At 40.8% G+C, this 14,122-nt stretch overlaps 1 protein-coding gene across 1 annotated transcript in view; it reads right to left on the bottom strand.

Moving 5' to 3' along the window:
• The window catches only part of TMEM117 (transmembrane protein 117), a 207,000-nt gene that overhangs the window by 32,235 nt on the left and 160,643 nt on the right, over positions 1 to 14,122 (bottom strand). The window contains exon 6 of the mRNA XM_054399554.1: positions 3,747 to 3,906. Within this exon, the coding sequence (XP_054255529.1) occupies positions 3,747 to 3,906 (160 nt within the window). The remainder of the gene's footprint in view (positions 1 to 3,746; positions 3,907 to 14,122) is intronic.

Below are 14,122 nucleotides of genomic sequence, written 5' to 3'. Positions count from 1 at the left end.
ACATAAGAGCTTTATCAAAAAATCTTACAGATAAATGCTTCCTAGCTTCTGTTTATTCCACTCAGCCATTACAGAATTTCTTCAGTTTATTAAAGAATAAATTCTCCTTTTGGAATCAAATAGTATTTTCAGTTAGCTGTTAAATCATGTGGATATTGTATCTGATTGTAGTGTCAGATAAAAAGTTGCAGTAAGTCTTAAGAGTCACAAGAATTTATACCATGGGACTTGCAAAGTGCTCAGAAAGGCAGCTGCAGCATGTAACTAACTACAATGATGCTGAAACAGTCCACAGTGTTTAAGAAGTCTATAGAAACCTGTAGACTCTCACAAAAGATACTAGAGAGATGAAACTATTCATCTTCCTGGACAGAAGAGGTTTTATAATCCACCCATCACAGGCTCCTTACCCATTACCAAAGCCACTAAGAACATCACACACACACACACAAAAAGGCTAATGCATGAGTTGTTGTCTACTTGCTAAAAGAGAGGTATTGGGATTATAATTTCATATTTACTCCTTTCGTTAACAAGTTAACAGCTTTTCTGTTACCTTTTAAAGAAAGATAACTAAGTATGTGAGTTTTTACTAAAATAATAAAAAGTTCAAAAAGCATTACTGCATATCCAGATTTAATCTCTGTGGTCTTGCACTCAGTCTGAAACTAAGGCTAAAAATATGGTGATGCCTACATACAGCAGTGGCTGCCATCACAATTATCAGGGTAGGCAAAATTAAACCCGTTGTGATACGTCATCACTTCCACACTGTGTGGAAATGGCAAGCTTGCAGGATTTTTACTGTCTTACTATAGGCAAGCACATATCCTTTGATATGAAATAATACTCACCTGCATTGGATCAAGTTTGATCTGTTTCTTTTCAGAGAGAAAATATGCAGACTCTATACTTTAAAAAAATCAGTGTAGGATGGTTCCTGTCAGCTCACCATGCTGGGTCTGTTCGTTTTCAGTGGAAAGAAACGTGCACCTCCAGGGCCTGCTGTATGCCATCCTACTGTGGATGTTTAAAAGCACCCCAACTATATCTTCATCTCTCCACTGAATATAAAGATACAGAGATTAAAATCAAGTGGAGAAGTATACACAGAAGCCATCTAAACCAGACATTTAGGGTCCCTTTTTTTCACTCCAGGAAGGGCAGACATGATGTGTCACAATGAGGTTAGCAGAAGATTTAGGAACACAGCCTGAGCCAGAAGCCAGAAGCCATGCTATCCATAAGGTCCTGTTGCAGTACTGCAACCTTCTTCATGAATTACCTCAATATTTTGTGATCATAACTTTCACATTTACATTTTAGTTACACATCTCTGTCTTCTACACTGTCTCACCCCTCTGTTTGTCTCTGTGACCCATCTCTTGAACATCCAGTGAATCACTTGGATTGGAGGACCTTCTGCACACTTGAAGAGTAAGGCCGGGAGATAACCAGAGTTTGTTGCAGGATGAAAACTAAAGGTGAGAAAGTGCACATACCCTTAAGTATCGCTCGTGTATAACCATTCAGCTGTTTGAGTTCTCACTTTCACATGTCTGCCTGGGTTACATCTAATTGAAAAGAGGTAGCTCTTCAAGGCAGGGACCACTCAAGCCTTTATTTCCTTCTTATGCTTTACACCCCCTCAGGGCTTAGGTAAATACTAAATTCTAATAATATTATGAAGAGAAAGCTGACCTTTAAAATGGTGTGATTATTTTTCACAGCACCAAGAGTGGATTTCCTGACTAAACTGGTTTTCTTTTGTTGCTAAACACAGTCACATTTTCAGTATTAATGCTGCCATTTGGAGAGACAGAAAAATGCCTGCACTCAAAAATCAGATGAGACTTCATCTGTGTTCTTTTTTAACATCAGTCTCAAACAGAAATTGCTTAATACTAAGTGGTTTGTTGTTTGGGTTTTTTTGTGTTTTGGTTTCTTTGTTTTGTTTTCTGATTTTACCATTTTGTTGCTAAAGCTTGTGAAGTTTAAAAAAACAAAACAAAACAAAACCAACCAAACAAAAAAGCCTCAAAAGCTTTGAAACAGACAATATGCTTAGAAAGAATTTCTAGACACGTAATTCTAAAGCATGCTTCAGTCAAAGGATCATGATTCTGATGGTTTTCACTGGTGATTTAATACTTTGCTGACTCAACTTTATTGCAGTAGCACTGCAATGATGCTAAAACTACACTGTAAATAAAACATGCCAACTTAGTTGCGCAGTCCAAATAAATAACTTTAAATAATTCCATCACACAAGCATCAGTCAAAAATGCAATTAAAAGGAGCCTTTTGCTTTCTGTTGTGAAAGCATGAAATATTTTTACAGGCTGTTTCACACAAAATTCTTCCCTCTATTCAACAACTCCAAGGTCAAGGGACTGGAACTTCATTTTTCAAAGTCAAAGGGATGATTTAATAATTGTTTGGTATGAAGACAACCGTTTTTCTACCCTGCATGCAATATCAAATTCAGTATTGCTTCATATATCGTGTACTTTCATTCACGCTTTCATTACAGCCCTGTGAAGTACAATCATTTATTATACATTCTCTTGAATCTTTTTGAAACAGCAAACAAAATGTAAAATGTAGAGGGAGCAAAAGGAAAGAACCAGAAATGTTACCAGAAAAACAGTATCCCCTGTCTTATCTTTCTTGTTCTAACCATGAACAGCAGTGAGTACTGAAGACTGATGGACACTGGAAATTAAAACTGAACTGTAAGACTTCATGCAGCTTTAATGCCCCAGTACAGCAGTGCTAAAATTTGAGTGTCACCACAGTGTCACCTCTATGATAATTACTCAAGCAATAGATAACTCATCAAAAAGAACTAAGTGTCTCAGAAGCAGTCTTTGTTAGCAGAGTAAGTTAGCAATATATTGGAGAGAAAGGACCGACCCATCAGTTCTTATGCTCTCTGCTAAACTTAAGCTCAAGTGTCTAGTATGTCTAGGACTAACAGCAAAAGTCACTTAGGCCTTAAATGCTCCTTTTCCTTGCTTCAGCCCAAATGACCTAATTTTTCACAGAGCACTGGGTGAGCTATTCACAGAGCCTCAAACCACAGACAAACGCAAAGGGTAGAGTGCAGCATCATGTGAAGGCTTTTGGCCACATACTTGTGACCCAGTTTACTTTCTTAACAGCTAGGTTCAAAGAAGCAGATGTCAGGCAGGCTACAAGGAATCATCTACCTAGTTAACCTTGCTGGCAGAAGACATTACAGTACAAGGGCCTGTCATCAAAGTAAAGAAATCTTCATGTGAAAGTGGAAAGTGCAAGAATACCAAATAGTAATTTTCATCTATTAAAATACTGTAATGTCTGTATATCTAATATTGTAGATGTTTGAAACATGGAAGTATTTCTTCCATTTGGCCAAATTTATCTTTTCATCTTAAGAGAAGCTTTGAATTTACAAAACAACTAGATTCTGTTTCTGGTTTTGATGGTTTGTCGTTTTGTTTTTCAGAAAACTTTTTGGAAAGTCATGCAGTTCTTACCTGGTAGTCTAAGAGGAGAAACTAGCAATGTTTTCAAAATAAAAGGCCAGGAGACTTTTTTGCAAAGTGACTGAGAATGGTGTTATAAAATACCCCTGCTAATGGTGATTGTCAGCTAAACATTTATTTACATTTACGTAGTCTTTGCTGAACACCATTTGCTCTAGAGGAAACAGAGTGACTAGGCAGCTTCAGCAGTTTGAATGAAACATTAGAGGAGTGTACCTGCATGACAATAAGAAGGTCAAACACCAAGATGAAAGAAGCCAAGAATGCTCTTGAGACCTCGTCACTTGGCAGAAATCCACGATTCAGCTTGTCCCAGCTGATCCAATCAGTAGTGATGACAAGCACAACTACAGAGGTCAGGGTAAACAGAACTGTCCTGCAAGGAAAAAAAAACATAGTTCAGAGAGGATACGACAGTAATGAAGATGCATCATTCTATTTTACCTGTCTTCTAATGGTCAACTAGTGCTTTATCAGTATTTTTCTGCTGATGAAAAGAGATGGAAGAAAATTAAATGTACAAACAAATCATTTAATTCAAAATAGGAAAGCAGTCAACTGTATCCTTAGTAAAAGAAATTTAGTAGCTAGTACTATGTTGCAAAATTAGGCTGGAGTGTATGACACTTGTTCTTCCTATTTTTCATTGAAGATGAAAGCTAATTAAGTAAAATAAAAAAAAAAAGAAGAAAACTAAAATCAAAGAATTGTTTTGGTTGTAAAAGCTTTTAAGATCATCAAGTCCAGCCATTATCTAACTCTGCCAAGTCTGGTGGTAAATCATGCGCCTTAGCATTACATCTACACCTCTTGTTAACACTTCCAGGGATGGTGATTCAACCACTTCCCTGGGGTGCCTATTTCGGGGTTTGACAACATTGCCAGTGAAGAATTGTCTTCTAAAATCCAATCTAAACCTCCCTTGGTGAAACTTAAGGACATTTCCTCTCATCCTATCACTTGTTACCAGGGAGAAGAGACCAACACCCACCTTGGTACAATCTACTTTCAGGGAATTCCATGGAGCGATGAGGTCTCCCCTTAGCCTCCTTTTCTCCATATTAAATAAGCCCAGTTCCCTCAGACACTTCTCATAAAACTTGTTCTCCAGACCCCTCACCAGATTCTTTGGACACAGTCTGGGACCTCAATGTTTTTCTTACAGCAACGACCCCAAACCTGAACACAGTATTCAAGGTGTGGCCTCACCAGTGCTGGGTTCAGGGGGACAGTCACTTCCCTGGCCCTCTTGTCATCCTATTCCTGATATAGGCCAGGATGCTGTCAGTCTTCTTCGATAAACACCCTCTGGTCTTTCTCTACTGGGCAGCTTTTTTTTACTGGGCACCAATTAGCCTTGGTATGATAATTTGCCAAGGACTGTATGATCTAGGTGAAATTAAAGTGAACAATTTGAGAGAACGTTTTTAAGGTATCAAAGACATAAGTACCTTTGAAAAGTCTTTTCTCTGATGTATGAGCTATAGGACACTAAGTGTGAAGCTCAATTGTCATACATGTATGTATAAAATAATTTTTTGTTGCACTAAATTAATCTTTAGCAAATTCTAGGGGTTGTAGAAAGATTTTGCTTTGCATCTCCTAGGTTGTCCTTTATACAAGTTTTCAACTTGCTAGGGTTGGAAGGGAACTCAAAGATCATCCAGCTCCCAACCCTGCTGCTATAAGCAGGGACACCTCACACTAGGTCAGGTTGCTCAGAGCCCCATCCAGCATGGGCTTAAAAACCTCCAGGGAAGAGGCTTCCACCACCTCCCTGGGCAACCTGTTCCAGTGTCTCACCACCCTCATGGTGAAGAACTTCTTCCTGATGTCCAATCTGAATCTACCCATTGGAGAGTGAGTTACAAAAGTAATAAAGCCTCCATATGAATGCTATGGTAATTCCAGAAGATGCATTTGGCTAATTCATACAGTTTTGCAGCATGGTATCTAAGAAAATATCTTTGTAAGATATTCCCTCAAAATAGCTCTGCATCAGTTCCACCAACATTTTGGTGATATCCTTCAGAGTTGGCAGTGATGACTGATTGAATTCCAGGTTCTGTGGAAGCAGGCAGATTTAGTTCCCAATCTGAGAGGCAGCAAGGCTTCTCCCAGTAGCCACAGTGCAGTAAATCTGCACTATAACAGAGGCACCTCAACATCTGAACGTACGCACACATCTAAGTAATTGTGGCAAGGTGTAGGATTTTTTCTACAGCAACAAAGTTTCATTTTCTTCAGCTACCAAGGGCCGTAAAAAAGAGTGAGAAATATTGCCTATGACACTTCCAAACAGGACAAATACTCAGCACAGCAGAAGAACATTCTGCACACCAGTAGTCACAGGCTACTGGTCTGTAGGCATTTCCTTCTATACATCAGCCTTGCTTGTGTCTTTGTAGAAAGGAAAACCAAAGATACATAAGCAGCAATGTACACATTTGAACTCCTAACCATCGTTCTTCTGTGGCAGGATGGCTGCACTTCTTCACAATATAAAGAGACACAAAATGACTCGATTGCTAATCCCTTTACCTTTGAACATTTATTTTTGTTCTTAATAAATAAATAAATTCAGTTATATTCAACACTGTATTTCACACCCTAACAGTATCTCTTTAAGGTATAACCAGCAACTGGGACAGAAAGAAATGAATGAGGCATATTAGACTTAATTAATCAGGCCTAAGCAATATTAAAGCCTGCTTATCACCAAAACATTTTCTGAGCTGCATTTCCACCTGGCAGTATCTGAATCTGACAGACTTTTCTATAGTCTCCAGTTTAGCACATACCTAGAAGGGCTTACTTGGGAAAGGTGATCCCTTCTGATGCTCCTCTCATGCATATAGTCTCTTGAGACCACGAAGTCATTTGTTCCCACCTATTTTGCCTTCATATATGAAATTCACATGGAGGTAAATGTTCCCACTTTTGCTGATAAGTTGTCCAAAAACAACACAGTCCCTAATGCTTGTCTGTCAGCCCATACAGACTGCCCTGGTTGATGGGGATACTAATTTTCTTCATCCTCATGCTGAGGAACCAACATATCCTGATGCAGAGATAGTTTAGAAATGCCATTCAAGTATGTGCAGTTTGCTATGGGAACCGTGTACTCAGAAGTTATGCTCAACACCATTCTGCTTCAGTCCTCTTGAATTATGCATTTGCATTTTGGAGCAAGAGTTCAATGCATGGAAGGTCAGAAATTGGCATGTATGCAAGCAAAGGCAGATGTATTTTTATGCATGCTCCATCAGCATGCATGCGTGCTCAAGTGCTGATTTCCTTGAGGAAATGCATACGCGCTTAAAGCTCTGCTTCGTTATTCATTCTGAAATGTCAAAGCAGGAGGGAAGGGAGTAGAAAATGGGCTGCTAATAGAATAAGAAAATGCGAAACCCTTAAAAAGGTTAGAAATAGACTTTTGAAACAGTTGCATTAAGCAGCATAATTAGCACTCAGTTGCATTTTTGACCTATGATACTGGAACACAGTAAGATATTCAATACATGCTTTTGGAGTTGTTATAAACTGAGTTTGTCTGGGTTAGAGTTCAGTTCATTTCTGGTGAAAGTACAGCATTGCCCCAGTGTCCTGGGGATTTAAGGAAAGCAGCTGAGTATTTAATTTGACACGACTTGCATCAGAGGAAGCAGTGGGAGCTAACCTGTAATATTTAGGCTGGTGTAGTTTGTCCTTTATTCTGCAATGTATGTTATTGAGAAAGAGCTACCCCATCAAACTATTCACAGCATTGCTGGTAGGACCATTCCGTCTTCTACTTTGGGAAGGCCTGTGAGGGGAAAGGCAAGAGAAGGTTGCCTTTTTTCTGTATGGACATTAAGAAATGCATATTCTTTCTTTGATTCACAGAGGAAATATATTTATATTTTAATTTCAATAATGCTGTATTGAATGATTATGTGCCCTGGACACCTATTCAGCTACAACAACACATTTTATAACCTAGCCTTTACTCTTCAGGACACAAGGTTACGAAGAATAAAAATAAGAAAACTATCTGCCCCAAAATACTGTGTAGATCAATTGCATATTGAGAATTTACAATTATTAGGTAAGTCCAGAAAAGCTGGTACTGTGCCATCACTATCATCACCGCCAGTGATGACCTAAAATCCCCTGTTCTACACAAAATTGAGGGAAAACTTGAAGACAGGAACTTTTTACTGCCAGGAACCTCTCAAGAAGCAGGTAATTATTTAAACTGCACCTTCGATGGCCATAACTGAATTTCGTCTTCAATTTGTCAAACCAAGTCACTCATGCCAAACTGAAGCCATGCTGCTGCCCCTCATTTGCCAAGAGAACACTAATTTCGTCATGATACACTTTGAAAGGGTCAAACCAGACGTCTTTGACTTCTGCAACTTCCCACAACAGCACTTTCTTTGACCACAAGCTTTGTCCAAGCTGATCAACCACTTACCATCTATCACACACACCACAAGAGGTTATGTACAACATGAGCCAGAAACCTGAGCAGGCTTTTGTCATTGGTGGTGGCTACAGACAATCCCTCACGGCAGACAGGATCATAACCCCAACCTTGCAATCTCTATCAGGCAAACCCACCATTTCTGGAAGAGTAAGGCTGTGACACTTCATTTTTCTATACAGTACTACAATCAGTGGTAAGTATAGATAATCCACATGAAATGAGCCATCTTCAACAAACTATGACAAGTATTTGGTATCAGTTTACCTATGTCTCCAAACTGCCATCCTAGTGATCAAGAACTAAGTCATCATGCCCTGAAGTACGAACAACCTACCCCTAGAAAAGTTGTTTGGAATGCACTTGGAGGGTGGGCAAATTCACCAGCCACATGTTCCCATCACCTTTTTTTTCCCCACTACTACACTCTGGGCTACTTGATGGATGACATCTTTCAACAGTGGCAAAAGTAAAGATGACTTTTCCCAGTGATTCCAAGCATGTTTCCATTTCCTTTACAGTGGTGTTTTGCCAGTACTCTCATTTTACTGCACACATCGTCCTTGCTCTGGCTGACTTGTCCATATTTCTTACCCCTTTGTCCTGCAACTGCACAATGTTGAGCTAATGAACTTCAATTTATGAATAGGATGATCCCAAATTTGTTTGTGGAGGAAAAAAAAGGCCACTTGTTCCTGGGATCTACAATGCAGTTATTCTCTGAATGTGTAACTGTGTTAAGACACATCAATAATTTTATAGATCCTTAACTATCCTTCATTCATCAGAATTCAGCTATTTGGAAACTCCTTTTCCAAAAATGTAGTAAGGAACTTCACAGTTAAGCCTGTGCAGCTTAGTGTGCAGACTGCCTGCCATACTAGGGCTTGCAATCTGTCTGCCCAAAGGGGAATCCCACCACTGCCATCTGAAACATCACAAGTGCCATCCCATGCCCATGCAGCCCTTGCTGTGAGAGAGCACTGTGTGCCAGAGCAGCAGATGGGACTTCTCAGAAACACAAAGTTGGGCTCTGGGGGAAGAGCTGTGAGAGACTGAGCCAGAAAGGGAGAGGAAGGGAATACTCATGCTTTGCAACCTACTACAATCAAAGTGTTGATGTAAACCTAAGACTTTCTGACTTTATTTCAGGGGGAGGGAGGGCCACATCATTTAGTTTTATGTTGATTCCAAAATAAAATCATTATCGCTGACCTTCGGGTAAAAGGTTTTCCTACCTGTATCTGTAAACTGCTCATGCAAGTGCATGTACTCTCATCACTCAGTGACGTTTTGGGCTGTGACAAAGGCAGCTCAAACTGAAAGGCTGGCTTGCCTGTGCCTCTTTATTAAATCAGTATGCTGGGCTTGTACCCTCTTCTGCTGTTTTGCATGTCCTACCTCTCACAGCAGGAATTCCCTGTGCAGAGTCCATGAGGCTCTGACTCATCCTCCTGAAGCCCCAGTGCAGTATCACAAAATTTTACTCTATACTTGTCTGTACTGAGTTGAAAACTGAACAAGCTAAGAAACGTATACATGTTCACAGATCATTTAATGTTGGAAATAAGAACCACTTCCTATCCGAGTCTCCTGATTCTTCATGTCTAAATCAGGAAGGCAAAGTGTACTGTAAACAAATTCTGGTCTGTGATGGGACCTCATTTCTCAAAACACTACATAGTGAAAGTGGAGTTTTTCACTGCTCAACTATTAAATACAATTTTTTGCACAACCATCCATAAGGGGAAGAGAGTACTATCTTCAGTTTACCAGCTAGTTTGAGCCGCTCATTGTTAGCACTATTTAGAATCTTCTAGTCATGCATGACCCTCTGCCAAATCTTTGATGAAGCTACAGCTTTGATGATCAGATAGCAAGAGTTCTGCTAAGATCTGAAGAGATGAAAGACAAACTTTGGCTATTTTCCTCGTCTTCACTTTGTCTTTTCCAAGAGGCAAAAAGCAGTATCTTGCCATTTGACTAGAAAAAAACTACCAGAAAAAACTCTACCTGTGCTTAGTCACAAGTAGCTCTTGGATTTGTAGGACACAGCAGTTTGAGAGCTTTTCATCAGACTTTCACACATAAATACCACTAAGCAGATTATTTTAAAACTGTGTGCAGTTTGTGCCAGGTTGTGGGGCATGGGGAGGGCTTGATGGTGGGGGAGTAGCCTACTGGCATGGCTCCCAAAAGAAAACTGAAGAAGCTCCCCACATCCAAAACCCATCTGTGACCAAAGATGAGCCAATCATTGTCTCTGGGATAATATATTTAAGAAGGGAATATCTGTTGTTTTCCTTTTTTTTTTTTCCTTTGTTTTGGAGAGCAGTGGGACTTGGTAGAGACACCCATATGGACACCAAAGTCAGTGAGGAAGGAGTGGAGGAGGCACGCTGGAGCAGCCATGCCCCGTTGGCACACAGTGAGATGGCATGCTGAGTCCTTGCAGCCCTCAGAGATAAACAGTGGGGCAGAATCCCACATAAAGCCTGTGAAGGATGCCATGCTGGAGCAGTGGACTGATCCTGAAGATGTCTGTGCTGGAGAAGTTTGTTGCTTCAGGACTGCACCCTGTAAAAGGGTGTATGTCTCCAGAGATACACATTAGCACAGAGGTGCTTGGCCTTGGTCAGATATGGGTCTGACTTGGAGACAAAGAGGCTTCTTGAATCATCTTACAGAAACCATGACAGTACTCCCCTCCTCCACTATCAAATTCCCTCCCAGACACAAACTTAACTTACCTTTGTAGCCTCCACTGGACCCTCTCCAGTAGCTCCTTGTCTCATTTGAATTGGGGAACCCACACAATACTACAGGTGTGGCCTCACTAGAGCAGAGTAGAGGGGAAAAATAATCTCCCTCAACCTGCTGGCCACACCTTTCTTAATGTACCCAAGATACCATTGCCCTTTTTGGCCACAAGGACATGCTGCTGGCTCACGGTTAACTGTTTATCCACCAAGATTCCCAGGTCCTTTTCTGCAGGCTGCTTTCCAGTAAATCAGCCCCTAAATTATACTGATGCATGAGGTTATTCCTCTCTAGCTGTAGGATCCTACACTTGCCCTTGGGTCCTTTCTTCAGTCTGAAGAGTCTTGAAGCAAGGGTACCTCAGGCTTCAGAGGATGTCTCTTCCTTCTTCAGGTCCTTGACATTGCAAGCTTCCATTCTCTTGCATTATTGGCTTGCCTCAGTTCTGTGTATGTTGATGGGGGATTTTTTGGCTGTTTGTTCGTGGGCTGTGGGTTTGCTGCAGACTACACTTGGAACCAGCTATCTAATTCCTTCTCAGCCTCCCTCATGTTATGCATCCTTCTCACCACTCCTGCAGCTCAGCAACCTGCTGCATGAGGGTCTTCAGCTGTACACACCTTTTGCAGGTAAGTATGTCACCTAGGGACTTCCCCCCGTATGAGGTCTGGACCTTCAGCAACTCTGTCTGGGTGCAGGCATCAGCAACTTTTTGAGCAGATGTTGTAGAACCCCTCAAATTGGAGCTGTAGCCTTTACTCTTAAACAAGTGCCCACCATTCTGCCCTGAAGGTCAGGTAGAAGGAATGCCTTTGACCTGTGCAGATGGTCACAGAAGGGTGCTTGGTTGCTAGGTAATGTATACCTCAAGCCTCTTCACTTGGCCAGTGGAAGGTCCTACCTTCAAAGAGACACTGCCTCATGAGCTGCCATGTGAACCGCCACACCCTTATCCATCCCCCATGCCCTTGTTTGCTAGCCCTGTGCTCACAGTGCTCCTACTACCTGCTGCTGCCGAGGGCTGCCTTTTGTGGGAGTGGAGGTATGGCCATGCTCCTCCTCATCAGCTGCTCACTCTTGTGAGAGCTGCTGGCTTCTAGAAGGTCTCTGTACTCCCCTGGCATTTCCCTAGTTCAGGAACCCTCTCCTGTTTGCTGTGATCCCCTGCCCCACTGCAGAACATGCCTGAACTGGAGCTGATTGCCTTGGCAATCATCCATCAAGATAAACACTATCCACAATTTTTAATCCCAGAATCAGCACTGACCAAGCATACTATCCCACAGTGTACAATAACTATAAAGAACAATGTTACTGCAGATGTTCATATGCAAACGCCAACACTTTTTATTTCATTTGTTTCAATTAAGAAGGGTTCTGTTACTAAATCTGTCAAAAATTAGCAACTCTGCAACCACTTGAAATAAAATATTTAGCCTGCCTGTTGCTTGGTGTCAACACCACTTTTGCAGTTAAGCAAGTGTAAGGGACAGATGTTCTGCTGGTGAAACTGGGGTTCTCTGGAGCAGCATGGATTTAAACCTCCAACTGGCCACTGCCCTTCTGCCCCATTAGCACAGTGCTCTGCAAAGAGGAAAAGCAGGGCTCTACCTTTATCAGCAGGTCCTGCAGTGCAATGGGGTAGTGCAGCATCACAGAGTGACACAGCTGGTGCTGAGGACCCCATATTCACAGTATTTGTGCTGAAGTGAGCACCCATCCACTACTGCAGCTTCCTAGGTGAGATTCCAGAAAGCAGCTTCCACTTCAGTTGCACTCAGAAAAAATCTCACTTGTGCACCCCAGAATCTATCCCTGCTGTGAACCAAAGGGCAGGCAGAGAGATAACTGGAGGATCCACTTCAAAAGTGTGCTCCTGAAGCAAACTGCTAATACAAGCATGCTCTAGAAGTCACACACAACAAATACCCCAGAGTATTTGGAAAACTAATTACACTGTACATATTTTACTAAAATGTAGCATTTTCGCCCTGATATGGACAAAACTGTGGTAGAGATACTACTACTGCCAGATTTCAGTGTTATACTTGCCATGGCATGCTTCACAGGCATAAATAAGTGGGAGAAGGTCTATCAATGTAGATTATCATCAAAAAGACTTAATTATCTGAAATTAAATACCCATCAGAAGAAAATTATTTTTAATTCAAACTTCATATTGCATTATCTTTTAAAAGTAACCCCTGCCATCACTAGTGTTTTTCTGATTTCTGTCCTGTGGTAAGAAAAAAATGGGTAATTAATTCAGTGTACAAAGGCGTGGAGTTCTAGGATGACGAAAATGGTTTTAAATTAGAGAAGAGGAGATTTAGATTGGATGGTAGGAACAGGTTCTTTACCATGAGGGTGGTGGAACACTGGAACAGGTTGTGCAGGGAGGGAGTTGAGGCCTCATCCCTGCAGATATCCAAAGTCAGGCTCAACAAAGCTCTGAGCAACCTGAGGATGTCTGTGCTCACTGCAGGGGGCTTGGACTAGGTGACCTTCGGAGGTCCCTTCCAACCTAAACCACTCCATGATTCTGTGATTCTCTTTGCCAGTAACTTCCAGTTCTGAAATGCCTTCCTGAAATCACAAGTAATGAAATGTTCTGTTTCAAACTAGGAATAGCAAAGGGAACTCTTTGTTGGAACTGGCTATGTTGGGACTCAGTGTTGGACTTTATGTTGAGACTGGCTCATAAATGCTTATCAAGAGCAGATACTGCCCATTTTGAGAACCTTACATTCCCAGTAAATTATTCTAGTTTATCCTTGTCCTTCTGCCTGGTGAACTAAAGAAACCAGACACTGCAAAACTGGAATTGTTTATTCTACATTTTTATACATTCATTTTACTTAGAAAAATGAAAAACATTTTTGTGAATGTAACCAGCCCTAGTTTGTTTTTCCCAGATACACCCATTTGTCAAAGGAAGGATATTACCTCTCACACAAGCCTTGCTTTACTTCTATGCTTTGATTGTGACAGCTGCCATTTTATTAGAGTGTATTGATATGATTCCAGAGCTCTTTGGAATTTTTGCACAAAGATTTGTATAAAGTCTGAAATTACATTTATGTTAATGCACAGAGGAAACATTTTACTATGTTTCATGTAATAAAATGAGTAAGATTAGGTAATGTAATCACATGGTAAAATATTAGAATTCTAGAGAGCATCATTTTTTTATTATAGGTGGAAGCATCTTTGAGTTTCCTTTTGCCACACCATTAATTTACTAACATGAAAGTGTTATCTGTTTCAAACAGCAGCTCATTTAAATTAAACTCATCAGCCACAAGCTTTAAGTTTCAAATGCCATTTCCTATCTGTGACACAGAAACAGAAAAACAGTTTAAGA

The sequence above is a fragment of the Indicator indicator genome, chromosome 3 (genome assembly GCF_027791375.1).
Source record: "Indicator indicator isolate 239-I01 chromosome 3, UM_Iind_1.1, whole genome shotgun sequence".
Lineage (NCBI taxonomy): Eukaryota > Metazoa > Chordata > Aves > Piciformes > Indicatoridae > Indicator > Indicator indicator.
The sequence above is the reverse complement of the archived record's forward strand: the minus strand, read 5'-3'. Positions and strand labels throughout refer to the sequence as shown.